Source organism: Arvicola amphibius, chromosome 4 (assembly GCF_903992535.2).
Source record: "Arvicola amphibius chromosome 4, mArvAmp1.2, whole genome shotgun sequence".
NCBI lineage: Eukaryota > Metazoa > Chordata > Mammalia > Rodentia > Cricetidae > Arvicola > Arvicola amphibius.
Window position 1 is genome coordinate 156,657,735 of NC_052050.1, and position 19,364 is coordinate 156,677,098.

General features: G+C 44.9%; 1 protein-coding gene across 1 annotated transcript in view; it reads right to left on the bottom strand.

Annotated features, from left to right (window-relative positions):
- Positions 1-19,364, bottom strand: part of Myo16 (myosin XVI) — a 351,974-nt gene that overhangs the window by 137,563 nt on the left and 195,047 nt on the right. Inside the window, exons 22-23 of the mRNA XM_038326520.1 lie at positions 17,638-17,790; positions 16,173-16,373 (exon numbers count right to left, since the gene is read on the bottom strand). Of these exons, the coding sequence (XP_038182448.1) occupies positions 16,173-16,373; positions 17,638-17,790 (354 nt within the window). The remainder of the gene's footprint in view (positions 1-16,172; positions 16,374-17,637; positions 17,791-19,364) is intronic.

Sequence of the window (19,364 nt, forward strand, 5' to 3'; positions counted from 1 at the left end):
GGGATCTTGTCTGCTCAGCCTTCTCCCCAGATGACAGTTGTTTACTTCAGACTGATTTTCAGTCTATATTTTTTTAAAAAAATAAATTTGTCATACAATATATTTTGATCATGTTTTTCCTTTTCCTTCAACTCCTTGATCCATTCCACCTCCCCCTACACCTATTTCATGATCTTTTACCCCTTTTTCTCAAAAATAAGAAGTAGACAAAAAAATCAAAACAAATCCCTCCATTCTTGAGATTAAAATTTAGATTTCAGAATTTCCCTATTCCTGAGTATATGAGCATTTGATGTTTACATAGACTTTCCTGCTGTGTTGACTGGTAATATCTTGTGCTTTCATTTTCAGCCAACTACACATACATATATCTGTATTTTCCATGTATTAATTCTCATGTATATACATGTGTGTGTGTGTGTGTGTGTGTAAAAATGCTTATGTGTACATACACAAAAATTCTCTCTAGACTCTCCCCTGTCACTTTTGCATCTGTTATTTAGGGTTTACTCTTGGTGGCAGGGTATCTAGGGGTGCTGTTTAGTGGCAAGGTATCTAGGGGTGCTATTTAGAGGCAGGGTATCTAGGAAGTGCTATTTAGTGGCAGGGTATCTAGGGGTGCTGTTTAGTGGCAGGGTATCTAAGGGCACTTTTTACCTTCCAAGTATCCGGAGGTTTTCCTTCCATTCTTTTCTAGTTCATTGCCAGCTGAATACTATCACGGCTGATGAGCCTCCTCTCTATCCCTCCCATGCTTTAGAACTGGTTGAGTTTTGGCTTGGGGTCCAGCACGTGATCTACACTCATGAATTTTCCCCAGTTCCTAGAAAATGTGAGCCGTGCCTCAGGCAGCCCGAGTATCCTAAGAATGCTGCATTGTCCTGCTGGCTGTTGGTCCCTGTTACACAGTAGTTCTCAAAGTCCCTGAGAAGGACGAGCTGAGCCTTCCACTTTGTCTTCTTTCTCTCGTCCTCCTCTGACAACTCTGAGCAGGGAGGCAGGTCCAACCTCTCTGCCACCCATGGCAGCATCAGCCTAGTTTCCCTGGACATCTTTGACATTTCCTTGGTGCTAGATGCCCTCCTTCTGGCCTCAGTCAGCTGCTACCCCAAGCTGCCTGCCCAACAGGAAGATTCAAGCTGTCTTTAAATTTTGTCAGGTGAAAATCATTTACAACTGTGTCTAAACAGAACAGATCTCTCAGGAAGGCTACTCATAAAAGGCATCAGCCATTGTAGTTCACCAAGAGTAATGCCACAGGCAAGAGTGGTCATCAGCAAAGGCAACACATTCGCATGTCAAAGACACAAAGTGAACTTACAGGGGACCAGGAGGTGCAGGGAGCCTGTGGGAATCGGGGAGTCTATGGGGACCTTGGAGACCAGGGAGTCTGTGGGCATCAGGGAGTCTATGGGTACCTTGGAGACCAGGGAGTCTGTGGGAATCACAGAGTCTATGGGGACCGTGGAGACCACGGAGCCTGTGGGAATCAGGGAGTCTATGGGGACCTTGCAGACCAGGGAGCCTGTGGGCATCCAGCCACTGTGTTCCAGACAGTGTAAAAGAAGGCAACCTCAAAAACCCAGGAAAGTGGACAGGTTTCTATGCAAGTAAAAATCTATCATAGAAACTACCCATAGCTTAGCAACTGGTTGTCAGGGGAACAGAAAACAATCTGTTCTCACCAGGGCAGCACCCACCTGGGGCAGCAGAGAACAGGTTTTAGGCAGAAGGCTTTCCTGGGCCATTAAGACAGCTGTTCTGCCCAGGGCTCTGCTTCTATTGTTTATTACTTGGGAGACAAAAGGAGAGATGTGGGAAAAGCAAAAGAGGGAGGCCAGGTTAACACCCTCTTTTCCCCACCATCCTCCTGCAATGGGTCCTTGGGTCTTCTTGTTTTCTCCCTCTTAAAGCCTGAAAGCCAGGCTTCATGCTATGAGTACCCGTCATGCGGTGTCATGCAGTGCCTCTCATGCATGTAATAGAGAAATTTATATGCACACGGCCCAGAACAAAAATCTTTAAGGAAATCGCCGTGTATTCAAAATTTTCTCTTTGGAATGATTCTTCTCAATAAAGTTACTCAAAAGAAAACTTAGCATTCTGCTTCCGATTCAGCTGCGAGCAATAGTACTTAAGCCACGCTGTGAGGGTGCCAGGCAGAGGGTCGGGCGGCAGCCGGAGAGCCACTGAAGCAAGCTGCTTGGTTGCACAGACTCACTATAATAGTCCCACACCATGATAAACACAGTTAAAAGATAAACTGTGTGAGCCATACACAAAAGGCAGGGGGGTAAAAAGGGTCTCACCGTGGCTTCAGAGCACAGCTCATCAACCTGCCCGCGTTCCTGGCTCCACGGTGAAAATAAGAGTCACAAAAGTGCCTGACGCACGTGCACTTTCCCCCGGAGTGATGGCTACCAAGCCTGAGCTTGGCTCATCACCAAGGAAACAAAACGGTAAGGTGAGAGAGAGCCTCGGTCATGGCTCCATCTACTCACACAGTATAGTTCCCTGAATTGAAGTTAAGAGCAGCTGGCTGCCTTCCTTTGGGGAAGAAGTTTGGGCAGGTTCAGCCTGTACCGGTTGCCTGCTCAGCCTGCGTGAACCCTGGGACCAGTGGGAAAACCCGACCCTTAAGTGCAACGATGTGGCTGGTACAGTCAGCGTTTCTGAAGATAGGGTTTCCAGATTTCCCGCCGGCCAGAGTCCTCATTTATATTTATTCACATGAAGGCATATCCTCCAGATCTCCCCACACTCCACAGTCGCCACTTCGAGGAGGCAGGCCAGAGACACACAGTTGCCATTTCCTCACCAGCTGAGGAATGCATAGTAAAGGCAGAGAACCAGGATGGGAGGAAATGAAACCAGTGAATGAGTGATGAATCCAAGTGAGCTCCAGCAAGGGAGTGTGTGAGATGTAAGGATTAGTTAATAAGAAGCCTGAGCTATACTAGGCCCACCAGTTCAGTGTTCTTGTTTTGAAAAAATGGGGGTAAGTGCTATGGGACAATGGTCATATATCCTGTATCAGAAGTATTAGTTTAATAAAAACACTGATTGGCCAGTAGCCAGGAAGGAAGTAGAGATAGGGCAACCAAAACAGGAGAATTCTGGGAAGAGGAAAGGCTCAGTCTGCAGTCATCACCCAGACACAGAGGAAACAAGATGAGACTGCCTCACTGATAAAAGATACCAAGCCATGTAGCTAATACAGACAAGGATTATGGGTTAATGTAGGGTGTAGAAGTTAATAAGAAGCCTGGGCTACCATAGCAACCAATTTATAATTAATGTAGATCTCTATGTGTTTCTTTGGGACTGAATAGCTACAGGACCAGATGGGACAGAAACCTCTGTCAACAAGGGAGGATTCCCATTCTAGCTTCCATGGTTTACCTAGTCATTCCTGGAGCTGAACAGTAGTCAGAAAGAGAGTCACCCACTCTGCCTCAGGTTCTCCTCTGTCCAATCGTTATTAATACCAGACTCTAATGGTTTTATTAAAACAGACCGTTCATCAATAAAAGCTGTGTTTGAAACGGTTTGAAGCCCTCTATGGATGTTGTACATGTATCTAGTGGCCCTCATGTATTGAGATTTCCAACTTGTCTTCAGTGTGGCTGATAGCAAAGGTCATTAAAATATAACCACTAGCTGGGTGTGGTGGTTTGCCTTTGTAATTCAGCACTCAGAAGGCTGAGGCAAATAGGATTGTCATGAGTTCAAAGCCAACCTTGGCTACATAGTCAGTTCCAGACCAACACTGGTCATGCAGTGAGTTTCAAACCAGCTAGTGTATCTGTGGCGGGAAAGGTGGGGGAGGCTACAATGTGAGACTCTGTCTCAAAAAACTAACAAAAATGTATCTGGCCCGAGATTATCTGAATTAAAAACAAAATTTGTTTCAAGTCACATTAAAAACCTGAGAGCATAAACCATACATTTATAAAACTTGGGAAATACTGAGTAACCAAATTCGACATTACCCCCAATTCCTTCTTCTAGAGTTTGCCAGCCTTTAACTTATTCATCTTTATCTATCTATCATCAATTTTGCTATTTTACCTTTTCAAGATCTGAGCCTCTGCACACGTGTGCCTTGCTTTGCCAGAGCATCTTAGTCATCTAGTGAGTGTGTGATTGCCTCCAGCCAGTCTCTGGTCTATGTGGAACAGCTAACCTCTTAGAGATGCCCCTGGTGGTCTTGAAGAAGAGCTATGTGATGCCAGAATCTGGGGCAGGATGGGAATAGTAGGAATCACAACAACTCTGGTCATCACCTTCCTCCAAGTCAAGCAGAATCTCCTGCCTGCCTCCATGGTCACAGCAGCCAGGACTACAGCTTCCAGATCTACCTGCCCAGAATGCCTGGGGTCCATGGCTGACTTTTCTTCCCTTAACTCTTCGCCTTCCAGATGGTGGGTGCTCCTGTTCTAGTATGTCTCTGAGCTACCTCAGGTCACTGACATTTCTTGTACAATCAAATCCTCAAAATCATGTTGTTCTCTTTGAATATTTAATGTACTTTCTTTTGAGACTGGATGGTACCTTCATTTGACAGTCCCCAGAACTTTGTCTGTCTTTTCTGGTCTTGCACCAACTGTGTAGGTCACAGAAAAGCAAAGCTGATGGTGTAGTTGGAACAACCAAATGCTTGAGCAAAAATGATGGGTCTCTTGAAGGTGAACATGAAAGCAGGGTTCAGGAAGGGTGAGGGACGAGGTCACAGAAAGAGATGACACTCCAGAGAACCTGCCTGGTGAGAGGTCCCAGCCATCTCCTGAATTCAATCATATGGGCAGAGGGGCCGCAACAAAAGGAGGAAAGAAGAAACAGCAAGGACCACCAGCTGCAGATGTTGGATTAATTCTGCCACAAGGGTCCTCAGTGCCAGCCACAATCAGGACTAGGATGGATGGGCCCCTCTGAGCACTGGCACGGCCACACTAGGCTCCTAGAAGAGTCTTTGGTTTCATAAGTAGACTCTCTGCTCAGTCCTCAGCTGTCTTCATTTCCTTCACTGTTACCCTCACTCACAGGGAGAGTCCCCACAACAGACGTAAGACAAGACACCAGGTGAAATTTTGATCATTGTCCTGGAGCCTTACATGAGCTCTGCTGTGTAAGTCAACATGTTGATAATCATGTTATTATGTAATTAAAATGTTCCCAAGCTGGAGAGTGGCGTTTCCATGTGGTTGAAGTGCTGACAGTTAGAAGTTCCTCTATAAAGTCCCCTGCAGTGACAGCTTAGGCATGCAAGGACATGTCATGTTAGAGCTTGGAAGACTGACATGCATTGCTGTCAAGGTCCATGTTTTAGTTTTGCCTGTGTATATGGGTGTATATGCACAAAGTCCTCTGTCCGTACTGTATTTAATATACATATAGGTGTATATGTGAGTTTTTAATTACTCTCAATCTAATTTTGTGCCCAATATTAGAGCAGTCACTGGTTTAATATCATGAAAGAGAAGCCGTATTAAACAAATACAAAAATAGTTCAATCTTACTTACACTGGATACATGAAAATCAATCCACAGTTGTGACACCATCTCACCCTAGTTAGAACAACTCAAAAATACAGAAAGTCCTACATACTCACCAAGAAACTGAGACAGACCCTTTGCTCCCTGTTGGTAGGAATGTAAATTAGGATAGGTAGAATGGAAATCAGGATGGAAAGTCCCCCCCCAAAGCTAAAGATAGATCCATTCTCTGATACATTGATTCCATTACTATGCGTATATCTATAAGCTTTGAAAGCACTACACCAAAAAGATCCGTGTACTCCCATGTTTATTGTGGAACTATGTACCATAGCTATTGCCTAGAGTCAACCCTGACCACCAGAGAGCTAACAATACAGAAATACAAGTTTATTTGGGCTGTCTGAAGGTTGGGGTGCAGGAGCCCCACTGTGACCATAGAAGACCATCTGCAGAAAAGGGAGCATGTCAGGGAAATCGATTTAAAGGAGATGCCAGACTGTCACAAGCACTTCAGCACTTGAGATATTGGAGCAACCTAGCTTTCATGAATGTTTGCCGTTTGATTATGACAAATCAAACTTAGGTCCGCGAGTGAAAACCAATGCAAAGAGTGTCAATGACCAAGGAGGGACGAGCTATACCACTGGAGCCCCACATCCTTATCCAGCTACAGGGAGGCCTGCACTTTCTGAATGTACTTTAACAGGCAAGCAGGAGAATGAAATGAAGCCTTGATGGCCTCACCATGGAGAAGAAGAACTCTAAAGTCATCTAGAACAGCTGGCTTGTACCATGGAAAGCAGAGGTTACTTTCTACTCAGCGGAAACAAACTTAGGGACAGGTTGGTAAAAAGAGCAGCTTGTGAGCTATGGTGAAGCATCTAGAAAAGCCAACAGCTTCTGTCTGCTCCTGGTGAGCTGTGTGAACAGACAGGAGAAGCAGGTAGATGCGCTAGGTGTAGCTGTTACTCCTTTGAGGAAAAACAACCCTTTATTCATTTACAGACAATTACTGTCACCAAGGTGCTCATCCTCACCCAGATGCGAAAGGTCAGTGGCAGGAATGGCCTGCCTCTTTTGGAATCTCTTGGGACGTTGGTCAATAAGGACTGTTGCCATCATTCCTGGTTACCCTCTAGAGCTTGACAGTAAGACCTTATAGCTGAAGACATATTTAAGTCAGAACATGGAAGAATCATGCTGCTATTCACCTTGAAGCTCCATCTCTACTGGCCAGCTTTCATAGAGCTGGACGGTGCTATGTATGCTACGGGGGTAGAAGGGTATTTACTGGTCTCACCCAGGATGAATTCTATGAGTTACAATAATTAAGGCCCCACTATTGACTAGTAAGTTATAATGGAAGCACAAATGTTATGGAAGTAAATAACCATGTTCTAACTATATAAGGTCTACTGCACTAGATGGAATTTATACCTGGTACTGTTAATTAGGACATGAACCTGAGACTAGATAGACCATGAGTTTAGGGGGAAAACCTGCCACTATTATTCTGGTAAATGGAAATAACAGTAAAATAACTCATATTGCTATACCCATAAATCAGGGCATCACTCAGTCCTCATGAGATAAAATTCTTCTTTTGTAGTTAGCAATTAACACAGAGACTCACTGCTAGTCAATATAGGAAAAAATGAAGTATTTTAGATTTTGAATTTTGATATTACAGTATCTCAACTAGCAAATACTATGAGCAATTTCAAAATCTGAAACTGAAAATGCATTTGGATGAGTGACATTCAGTGTGTCCTTAGGCTTCTTATTTCACTAAAATTTAAAAGTGGTATGATATCGAAATTGTTTTCAAATTGATTTTGTTTTCAGAACGAGCTGAGAGAAAGTGAGTATTTGGAAGGTTGCAGTGAGCTCTGTGAGGGTCCGGAGCTCCTAAGAGAGACAGGGTATCACATATCTGGGCAGTCATCTTCCCAGGACAGAGTTATAAGTGCGCACTGGCTTGGCACTCAGAAGATCATCAATATTTATGGAACAGAGGTAAATCTGCACATCCCCCATGCTTCCAGTCCCTTCCTGCATCCTGTTATTTACAAGATGGAAAATATCCTCCGAGAAGTGGCTAGGATTAACAGATGATAAAAATGCAGAACTTTGCAGACATCCTTGTGAATTCAATATATCACATCTGAATATATGTGAGGATTGGTCTAGCAAAATAAATAAACGATCATTGTCAGGAAACACAAATGTGTCTGATAATTTTCCACGCCTGGCTGCAGCTTTCTACCCAGTCTGTCCCAAGGACCTTGATCCTTGTGGGCTGGTGACTTTGTCCTGTTTGTCTCCTAAAGTAAAGCAGAACATGCAGGCTTGCACAGGCAACACCCTGCACGGGCTCATCGGTCTGAATGCCAAGCACCCAGCTGATGGGACAGTTTAGGGAGGTGGGGCATAGTTAGAGAGAAAGGACTGCCTGTCTGGGTCAGGGCTTGGGGTGTAATATCTGCCCACATTTCCTGTTCTCTCTCTACTTCCCGGTCCACTTGGAGGTCAGCCAGCTCCCACCACCATGCTTACGTGGCCCTATGGCTATCCCACTTTCAAAAGCATGAGCAACTGCACCCTCATGTAATGAGTTCAAATCAACCTCTCTTCTCTGAAGTCAGTTCTTGTCAGCTCTTTGGTCACCACATCGAGAAAAGTAATGGAAAAGACAGGCTCTATTATTTTTCCAAGAAGTGATTTCTCCCAATAGCTTTTGGTATTTCCTTTTGGTTCTGATTAATGACAGGTGCTGGAAAAACTCAGAAACATGAAGAGTCATTATCTCAACACCAAGATGTTTGGGTGTTACATTTGAGGCAACTGAAATTAATGAATATAGTTCATTAAAAGGAAAATGCCAATATTTTAGGAGATTCAAAGTTTCATATTTACAGCTTTCTGTAAGAGGAGGCACTGAACTTAGAAATAAAAAGAGTGCAGGAGTCACTGTACATGCCATTAGAGAGAGAGAGAGAGAGAGAGAAATTCACCTGCCAGGACAACCTTCAAAGGAAAAACTGATGTAGGAAGAGACACCAGGGCCCTGCTGAGGCTAATTTTTATTTTTGTAAACACCTGCCCAAGAAGGGACCAAGTACAGATTGTAAACTAAGCTCTTTCCACGTGGGTCCAAACGCTTTCATCAAACAACCTTTAATAGCATCAGTTTGGCTGAGACCAGACAGAGTTGATTGTTGTGTCTGGGGATTCTGCCTGGAGAAAAAGGGGGGAAAACAAAAGCAACAAAAAAAGAAGGCGCCCATCGATTTGTCTGTCTGCTTTGTCATTTGATTTACAGGCTCACTTCCAGAGTCTTCCTGGGTACACTGTGCCTCCAACAAATCTTCAGAGATAAAGGCCAGGGCAGAAGCTATAAATGTCACTTCTGACACAGGTGCATCCTCAAGGCTGAACAGGTCGAGGGCGTCCCCATGCACTGCCCGTGTCGACAGGCCAAGAGTGCAGAGGTTTATTTTAAGCATTATGCCACCAAGCACATTCTAGAATTATCAGCGGGGTAAAGATTTTCCTATGCAGGGAGAGCTGGGTGGCGGCATGATTCTAAACAAGGGCCCATTTTCAAACTCAGCTTATTCAGTGGGTGGGGGCATGTCCTTTGTGTGGAAAATAAAAGCATTCATGTGTCTTATGGACGGCCCGTGTTTCAGTAAAACATTCTTATCCTCACTCCACGCCCCTCAGCAATGTGTTAGTAACAGATCCCTGCAGCAGCCTGCGGAAATCACAAGGAACGGTACTGATCTGGGCCTGACAACTCCTTCCTCATGGCTGTGGGTCTAGGAGGTGGGGGAAGAATCCTGCTGCATGCTCTCAAACCAGAAGTGCACTGCAGCAGGGGACTATAAACTTTTATCCCTCCATAAACTCGCAAAGCAGAGTACCTACACAGATTGCAAGGTTTTAATTTTCTTAAGGGAAATCGCATTTAAAGGCTCTCTTTGAATGCACAGTGAAGTCTCAAACACCTGTGGGCTCTCTCGCAATATTCGTTATATATCTAAATGCTAAGGAATCTGACGGTTCCGCAGAGTTCTTTTTAATTGAGGGATAGCTACTATCCGGGACCTGTCTAGTCAGTGAGAAAGAGAACGCCGCATCAACAGAAGTTAGGACAGTCATCTGCACATTTCCTCTCCTAGTGCTGTGTTATGACGTCCATAGATGGAAAAATTACTGAATTGTCTCCACTTATCTTTCACGGAAGTCTATAAAATGCGGTGGAAAAACAGTAAGAGATCATAATACACCCAAGAGTGGTTACAGCTGCCCTAACACTGATCAACTTGTGTTAGGAAAACACCAAGTATTCCAACGTGTGTTCCTGAACTTCTTCTGTATAACAAATGCACATTTATGAGCTATAAGGATTTACAAACCCATCAGGGATATTTTACCACTTAACTCGAATGAGTTCATTGGCCCACCGATATTCTCATCTGGACAAAGAAATGGCAAACCCCGACTGACCACTCAACTTAGTTTGGATCTCTCAGGTTATCCATTCAAATTTTTTATTAACCTTGTGGCCTGTATACACTGCAGGCCTTCAACTACTGTGGCAGGAGATATGACGGACATGTCTGTGTAAGGGAATGTGTAAATATAATCATTCCTGCATGTCTGCCAGTCTAATACTCCACACCCTCAGGAAACTGTGAGATTCTAGATCATATTTCCCTCAGTTATAAACTTCAGGGGTGTACAACTGAGGGGCCTTGTCTTCAGTCATATAGCTATGGGATAAAACTCAAACTTCGCTGATGTGGACTAACGCCTCTTCATTTTCCTTTACACCATGGATTCTGTAAAGTGTAGATGATAAAGCTTTGAGCGCGCCGACCTAGTAGGTGGAGGGGAGGAAAAGCCATGGGGATGTGTGAAATAAGACAAGAGCCTGCCACCTACCAGCAACTGTCGCTCATTCCCAAATTCATATCCACCGGGGATTACAGATCTTCATTTGCAATTTCTCTCACATGTGTAATTCTTTGGACTCAGAAGGGGTCATGTTATACTAGGGTGGACCTACAATGCTTATGAAAGAGGAAAGGACATGCGGCACATGGAGTGGCAGTGTTAAGAATAATGCATTCCCAAGTCAGGGACTGACTACATCCGGTTTGTATAGAGACCAGGAGGGATCTGCAGATGCTGGAATTTGAACTTCCATCTTACATTACTGGAAAGACGGTATACCTGCAGGGTGAAGCCACCCAGTTTCTGGGCTTCTGTAGCAACAGACCTAACTTCACCCGTCAATGGAAGATCTTGATGAATCATCCACCTTCACCAAAGGCCTACTTAGAGAAAAACCAACACAGAATTGTTTACATGCACGGATGTGGTCATGATGCAAGCATCAGGCATCATTACTGATCACTGACAGCACAGCAAGTTGAAAGTAGCACAGATTAGGTCAGGAACCCCATGTTCAGAGAGATGGCCCAGATCTAGGGTGGAGGGCGTGGAATTTCCAAGTGAGGAAAACCACAGGAGACAAAGAGATTGAGAAGTGCAAGAGTTAGGAAGAAACTCTACAATGTTTCATGCTTTAATGTGTTTCCCTTTTCTCGCATGCAAACTCCTATGAAACAATGTAGACTTGTCTTCTCTTCCTGAGGCTGCTGCCACAAAACTAAACACAGACTGAGTGGCTGGAAATGAAAGGAGTCTAACCTCAGGTGGTTCTGAAGAGAGAAGGCGGTTGGAGCTCTGGGAGCTTTCTGGCCCTCCTCCCTCTGCCTGGAAGGCTCATGTCTTATTTGCTTGCAGCCTGGATGGCTCTAACCGTGGACAGTTGGGATAACATGACTCCCCAGTCCTCTCTGGGCACTACCATTGGAGTTCTTGAAGTTCGATTACCTGATCTCAGGTATTCTTACACTGTGAGACACAGCCTGAGCCCTCTGTTCTGAGCAAGGCTGTATAGACAGCTTGCATGCAAGAGGATCCCATCATAAGAGTGTGGGATGTGTATTTCACAACTGAATTTTTACTTAAATTTTATTAATTCAATCTTTACCTTTAGCCTCAGATCACTTTATAACTCGCTTTTCTCACATCAAAATTGAGGAGCTTTAAAGCACAATTTCCGACAAGAGTTAGTTTAGAATCATTCTAATGGAGTGGAGATTCCACTCTCCTAAGAGCTGACATTGTCAAGCCGTAATTCTTCTTTTCTTCAAGATCCTTAATTTTAACAGCCAATAAACTCAGACACACTTGTGGATTTAATGCTTATCTGTCATTTAAATCACCAGGTTAGAGCAAGCCCTAAACCAGGTAACTTCATATATGATTTAAAATTGGCTAAAACAAATAAACAAAAAGAAGCCAAGCTCAAGCCCCCAAAGCCTTCTTTAATTCAAACGTGTGCTCATTAATGAGATCTTGTTAATATTTCATGCACAGCCTCTCCCTGTTCCCTTTAAAATATCTCTGTAATGGAGATTGCAAGCTGCACTATGCTCCTAGGGGTAATGAAACATTCAGATGTGTTTAGGAAGGATCTTCAGATGTAATTCAGATAATGGTGCTTAAACATTTCTAAAAGGACCTCCGAGCTTCCGCCTCAAACAAGCTTCTGAAGCAGGGTGGAGGCTCTTCTTTAGAGTTCTCACTGGGTGAGTCCACCCAGAGCTCACCCAGGTGGGGACAAGGGAGCAATGCGAGTGTCTGCCTCTGCGGTAACGACACTCCTTCTCATAGGGTACAGCCGGCACAGCGGATTCTCACTAACATAGCAAGTAAGCGCTGCAGGAAGGGCAGAGTGATGGAAGATATTTCATGCCGTTCACCTGGTCAATAAGATGCTACCAAGACGTTCAAAAATACATGGGTTCATTGGACTCTCTCCATGGGAGGCAACTCTGGAGTCAAAGGTCATGAACAGTACCTGCTGCGGGTGGGTTAATGTCTCCCATACCCCTTAAGGAACAAAAAGGTAGAATGTCCCTTTTGTTTTCCAATGCAACAGTTCACCATGCAAGCACACGTGGCTACATCTGCCGAAGCAGAAGCCATATGGACTGACACATTGTTGCAAATCACATAGCATCTACACTATCCGCAGAGCGAGTCCTTGGGGAGTCCTTTGGCTACAACTCCTTAGTACATCTCACCGAAATGAAAGATTTCTGTAAAGCCACAAAAATCGACTCCAATTATGGAAAATGCTCTTAAAAGACAAAACTGCTTTCAATGGAAAATGCATGATTCTGCAGGGGCTTTGGCGCTGTACCAATTAATCATCGGGCTGTCCCCGTGTTCTTTAATTTCTCCAAGAACTCGCTGAATAATTCCCTATTACATTAAACTGTCGGTTGTTTTCCCCTTAAATTTTCAAAAACAAAATTAAAATTGAAATGATATTAGGTGCTCAGAAAAATATATAATTACAACTGAACTCGAAATAATCCAGCTATGATTTCGGACCACATTGTTGCTGATTTTTCATGCAGTCAGCCCTTTTTATGGGACTGCTTTGTCTTTATGGCACAATACAATAGACTCATAAAGAAGAACATTCGAATATGTGCCTGACAGAGCTGCTAGGAAGGTCTTGAGAAAATAATTTCCTAAATTATAATAAGTCATGATACCCGACTAAAACTTTGTACATTTTTTTTCTCCACAATTCAGAAAATGTAGAATGTGAAGTCAGAGTTTTAAAAAACATCTAAAGACAACACTAGAACATCCCTCTAATTGTAAGGACTTTGAAAAAGCCAAGGAGAAATAAAAATTAGTAACAGTTCAGAGATCAAGATACAGAATCGTTCATCAATTTCTTTCCATGTCCCACAAGCCTCTTCAAGCATCTAACGACACTAGTCCACTCCTCACAGGGGCCTCTTACGCCGCACCACCACCTCATCTGGTGGGCTCCTACTCTCCTCTCTGGGGTCTGAGGGCCTTCCTTCTCTTGCCCACAGCTGTTTTTCCTTCTGGTGTTCTAAGGTTGGATTCTAAACATGAATTTGTTTCCTTCTGACATCCAATTAGTGTTTGCATTAAACTCCACGCAGCCGGTTTAGAACCGCTGAACCTGGGCGTGTCCACAGCTCCCTTCTCCAGGAGTACGTGTGTGGGGCTGACACAGTATACTCCCTGTTTCTCAGCCACATGACGACTATGGGGTCCTGCTGGGCTCTGACCCCTAGCTTTGAGCATCTCTTCTCTGACCTCTCTTCTGTCCTCTTCCTATGAATGACACTTCCTTATTCTTTACTCATGCTCAAATGTGGATGCTGGCCAATCATTGAAGAGCCTGCTCTGCCTCTCCCCCAGTCTGTCTAGCATTACCTCCCCAGTTATGACTGCTTCATCTTCTCTCCAGTCTGAAAATATGCTAGGAGTCAAAAGGATAAAGCCACCAGAGGGCACACACAACTGACGGTGGGTTAGCCGAAACCAACTAACGCCGGTCTTTCCTCATGCAATGAAATTTGTACTCTTTCCCAAATAAGTGGGTGGGTGTGGGGGACACCCTGCCCTCTCACCCATACTGATTTCCCCAGCTGCAGTGTTGGGGGACGATCTCTTTCTCAGACTACTTGGCACCATGGAGTTCACTGTCCTCTGGCTTCTGCCTGTCCAACACTGCTGTCCTGCCTTAGAAGGCAGAAGTGATGTAGCTACACCTCTGTGCTTTCAAACATTTTGCCTGGTGAGCCCACCACACACAAGCTTCTTTTTGCTGTGGTGAGTGCTGGGTTCAGTCCCTGCTTCTTTGATGCTGAGCACGAGGGAGGGCTTGCTGCTGTTTGGCACATGCAGTGGCAGAAGGCAGCTTGGTCTCATGGCAGCGTACCTTAAGAGCACCCCTGCGATTTTCAACTTAGACTCTCTCAAAGTTCTTTTCCTAAGCCGAGTTGCTTTCTGCCCAGACAATGAGAGCAGATTCTGTCCTATGCAACTGAGTTCAGTGCCGTATACTGACTGCATTTCCAGAGTCCAAGTCCCCAGTGGGATATCTCCCCTTCGAAGTTAGTCAGCTCCTCTGGAGAAGAGCGCTATGCTTTGCTGAGCCAGATAATTGCTTCCTTATTCAGTATTAGGCTGGTAGCAGCAGCGTATCCATTTTTGTGACTTTGTGTTCTGCCATCGCACTGCTTGGTATGTGCATATTCCTGGCTCATCTCTCATCCTCTTCCGGTGGAGAGTGGAGTCTCCGTAAACAAGGGAAGAGATGAACTGGGAGGCCTAGATGAGTCCCCTCATTTTCACTAAGTGGGGAGCTCAAAGTGTATGTGTATGTGGTCATATTTGAAAAGTGGAAGACGTCAACAACAAAAAGAGTTGCGTATAGAAAAAATAGAGAGGATTTAATTAAGAGGTGGGTAGGTGTTGTTAAATATACTGGAAGGGTATTTCAAGTCTGCCTGGGAAGGAGTTTATGGCAGTGTCAGGGACTCAAGAAGACAGAGGACTAGAACACATGGCCTAGAGAGAAGACGCGCATGAGGGAGTTACAATAGGTAAGTCATGGGGCAAAGATGCCCTGGTCTGGGGCATTCTAACACGAGATGACAAGAGAGTGTTGGGCACACCACTCCAGGCAGGCGTTAGACTCCGAGGTCAGCGGGCTTGCTGTCTTAGGCTCTGAGAAACATATTCAACATTAGACTCCGAGGTCAGCGGGCTTGCTGTCTTAGGCTCTGAGAAACATATTCAAAATTAAGCCCACGTTCAGGCCAAGCACACTCAGTGGCCCAAAATTCATGTGGAAAAAATACCTCTAAAGTGTGGAACAAAGCTTTTTATGCGGACCCTGGAGCTTGTCTCATATTAATGAAAGTCTGTATACACAGTGAGACAGTTAGCCTGCTAAGCACACACTGTTCTGAGATGTCACCTCAGAATCAAACCAAAGGCAAAGAGTTTGCAAAAGCTAATGACTGTGGGCTGTTCATGTGGCTTCTGAGTGTCTAATGGCATATCATGCAATCCTGTGCTCTAAAGGTTGCATCCCTCTGTACACCAGTACACAGGGCACATCAGCTGGTACACCAGTACACAGGGCATATCAGCTGGTACACCAGCACACAGGACACATCACACTGTATGTCAGTACACAGGGCACATCACGTAGTACACCAGTACACAGGGCACATCAGCTGGTACACCAGTACACAGGGCACATCAGCTGGTACACCAGCACACAGGGCACATCACACTGTATGTCAGTACACAGGGCACATCACGTAGTACACCAGTACACAGGGCACATCAGCTGGTACACCAGTACACAGGGCACATCACGTGATACACAGGTACACAGGGCACATCACACTGTATGTCAGCACACAGGATACATCACATGGTACACCAGTACACAGGGCACCTCACACTGTACGTCAGTACACAGGGCACATCACGTGGTACACCAGTACACAGGGCACATCACGTGATACACAGGTACACATGGCACATCACACTGTATGTCAGTACACAGGGCACATCACACTGTATGTCAGTACACAGGGCACATCACGTGGTACACCAGTACACAGGGCACATCACGTGATACACAGGTACACAGGGCACATCACATGGTACACCAGTACACAGGGCACATCACGTGGTACACAGGTACACAGGGCACACCACATGGTCTTTCCACTCACCCTTCCTGCGTAGTGCATGACCGTGAAGGCTGGGCCTTGACCTTTGACAGCCACATTTCCATTGCCATCCTTCATAGGAGAATACACTGTGTTTGTATTTGATGACTCCAGGAGACTCTGCAGCTTTCTGGGAAGATTTGGCTCCACTGACCAGATCACTTGACTCTCCTCATCCAATAAGGAGAAGAATCCCAATGGTTTCTGAAAGTCAGCACAAGTCAGAAGTTTGCTTCTGCTACTCCACCTGGTGTCCTTGATGCACGCCCTCCAGTTCTAATATATTCACACAGCCACTCAGATGCACGCCCTGATCTAGTATGATCACACAGCCACTCAGAACGTGAGTGTCTAGCTTTCCAGCACACACCCGTGTTTGCCCGTGGTTGTGCACTGGCTCTGACACCTTGGATTATCTCAGATATAACTCTTATTTCCGACAGTTTGGTAGCAAGAGTAAGGAGCACAGCACAGTGCTAGAAAAACACGCATGATAAGTAATAGATAAGTAATCCACTTTTGTAGAGACAGAAGGCAGAAAGTGAAGGGCTGAGCTTTCCAAATAACTGGACGGTGTCTGTCTGAAACACGATCAAGCGTTTAGATGCAATGGCTGACTCCACAGAGCATCTCGGGCAAACACAAGTTGCTGTTGACATGCTTGATAAAAACAGTTTATCACATGTTTTTATTATCCCCCCATTGTGCGTGCGTGTGTGTGTGTGTGTGTGTGTTCGTGCACGCATGTTTACATGCCAGAGTATTCATGCGGAGGTCTGAGGACAATCTGAAGGAGTTGGCTGTCTCCTTCCCTCAAGTATGCCCGGGATCGTAATCTAGATCATCAGCCTTAGCAACAAGCTCCTTTTTCACCGAATCATCTTGCTGTCTCACATAATAGATCTTACTTATACAATAGAGATACTGAGTCAAAGTTTTTCTCTTTATGCAGAGATGAAAGGATGAATGTAAACCACACTGATGCCCTCAGGCTCAATATTAACCAAAGATTAACTTAACCAGAGGTTATTTTGTGTATATACTTTTTTCTGCCAACCTTTCAGAATTTAAGTTTTAGAACCCCTGAAGACCAATACAAAACATGTAATCAATCTATTTCATGGTGTCACAGGCCTCATATATTAGCTTACGGAATCCATTTTGTACACTGGCCTCTTGCAACTTTATAAAAGAGACTTTTAGGTTTGATAAATAAAACGGGCGAATTGTCCTTATATCATGCAGCTCTGATAGTTCTTGTCCTTTGAATGAAGCGGTGAGTTTTCCACTGCCCCTTCGGGCAAGGGTAATTCATGCTCCTCAAAAGACAGCTGGGGGACTATAAAGGCATTGCAGAGTCTTATATATAAGGCTGCCTCACAAGCAAGGCCTTCAGAAAGAAAATTCTCTCTCCAGTGTACCTGAATGCACGCATCCTGTTAAGTATCTAATTATGTTATGTAAGTACCTGGAAGAAGAAATCCAAAACTCCAGCCTGGTTACCAGGAGAATAGGCAGTTTCCATGGCAACTCCCTCCTGTACACACTCTGCCTGCTCTTGCAGGAAAAGCACTTCTTGGATATAGTAATGCATCTTCTCGTTGGTCAGGTTGACACAGAGCTGTTTCGGGGAAGAGAACAAAACAGCAGATAACACAGGCCGCCATGCAGAGCCACTTGTTCACGGTGCGGTGTCGCCCCCAGGGACACAGAGAACAAGAGGTCCATCAGGATGACTCCGGAGTTCTGGCCCTAGAAGTCAGCTTCGCTTAGTCACTTCTGAGGTCATCCTTGTCCCGGTGTTCAGCATGCGGTGGGCACGTTAAACATAAGAAATGTAACAACGGTGCCCACGTACAAACCGAGTCTCAAGCACTTAAGAACAAAAGGAAAACCATTCCTGAAAGGTAGACGTATTGGGCTCTGGAGGACAACCTGGCCGCTAAAAGCCCTTTGTGCTGTGGGGCCTTGCATGGCCTCTTGCATGCCCTGCGCTGGTTTACATATTGGCTACATATTGGTTACATATTGGTTACATATTGGCTACATATTGGTTTACATATTGGCTACATATTGGTTACATATTGGCGGTAGGTTAGCGGCATGGACATAGACTTCCTCTGGAAGTTACATCTAGACTAAGGGATTCGTTACACCAATAGTGTTCTTAATTGGATACACCTGTCAAAAATCCTCTTTCGCGTTTCCTGAAGACGGTCCCTAGAGGAAAAGAATCTTATTTCTCAGTTAAATTTTTTCTTTATCTTAAATGTTTATTTATTCTTCCACATACCTCCTCACTCACACGCCGTATCTGGGTACACCAACCTCATCACCCCCTCGTACCCCCCGTCCACGCCCTCCCTTCCTCTCTTCCCATGAACCCTTTCTTCTTCCAGTCTGTCTTTCTGGAAATCAAGCGCCATTTTAATTAGGGTTTCTCTTCAGCCTGGGTGAGGGCAGCTGAAGCAAGGGGCAACTCACCAGTTGCTACAACACTGAGAACTATGGGCTCCCCACTCCCACCAACCATGAGCTGCCTCTAGCTGGTTAGGGAGGGCCACACCAGCCCTTCCCCCACCCATGATGCAATTTTGACAGGTCTTGTGTAGTAGCCATAGATCCTATGAGTTCATTAGGGCAGCGGCCATGTCGCGTGCAAAACAAGCAATTTAAATTAAAATAAAATATCATTTTTCTTCCAGGTACTTTCTCATTTATTTTTATTTATTTTAATATCTACCTTTTTCTCCTTTAAATTTTTCATACATGTGCACAGGGTGCCTTGGTCATATCCACACCTCACTGAGTCATCCAACATGTCCCAGTTTCATGGCTTCAGTTCCCTTCCCCCCCCCCCTTTATATAACACATCGAGTCTAATTAGACCATATGTACAAGCACGTAGAGCTATGCCCGAGGGCACAGGCAACCTACCAGCAGCCACCCCCAAAGAAAAGAGACCTTCTCTTCTCCATCAGCCATCAGCTGCCAATAGCTCCTCGGCTAGGGGAGGACAGCTGTCCTGCGGTGGATTTTTTCACTAGCTGGATTTTGTGGAGGTCGTGTGCAGGTGACCACAGCCTCCTTTTACATTAAAAACTACACTGAAAAACACAAAGACCTGTCCTTGCTTATTAAGTGAAATTCACTTCTCTTCCCTTGATACGTCTTGGTTCTACAAACACTGTTTTT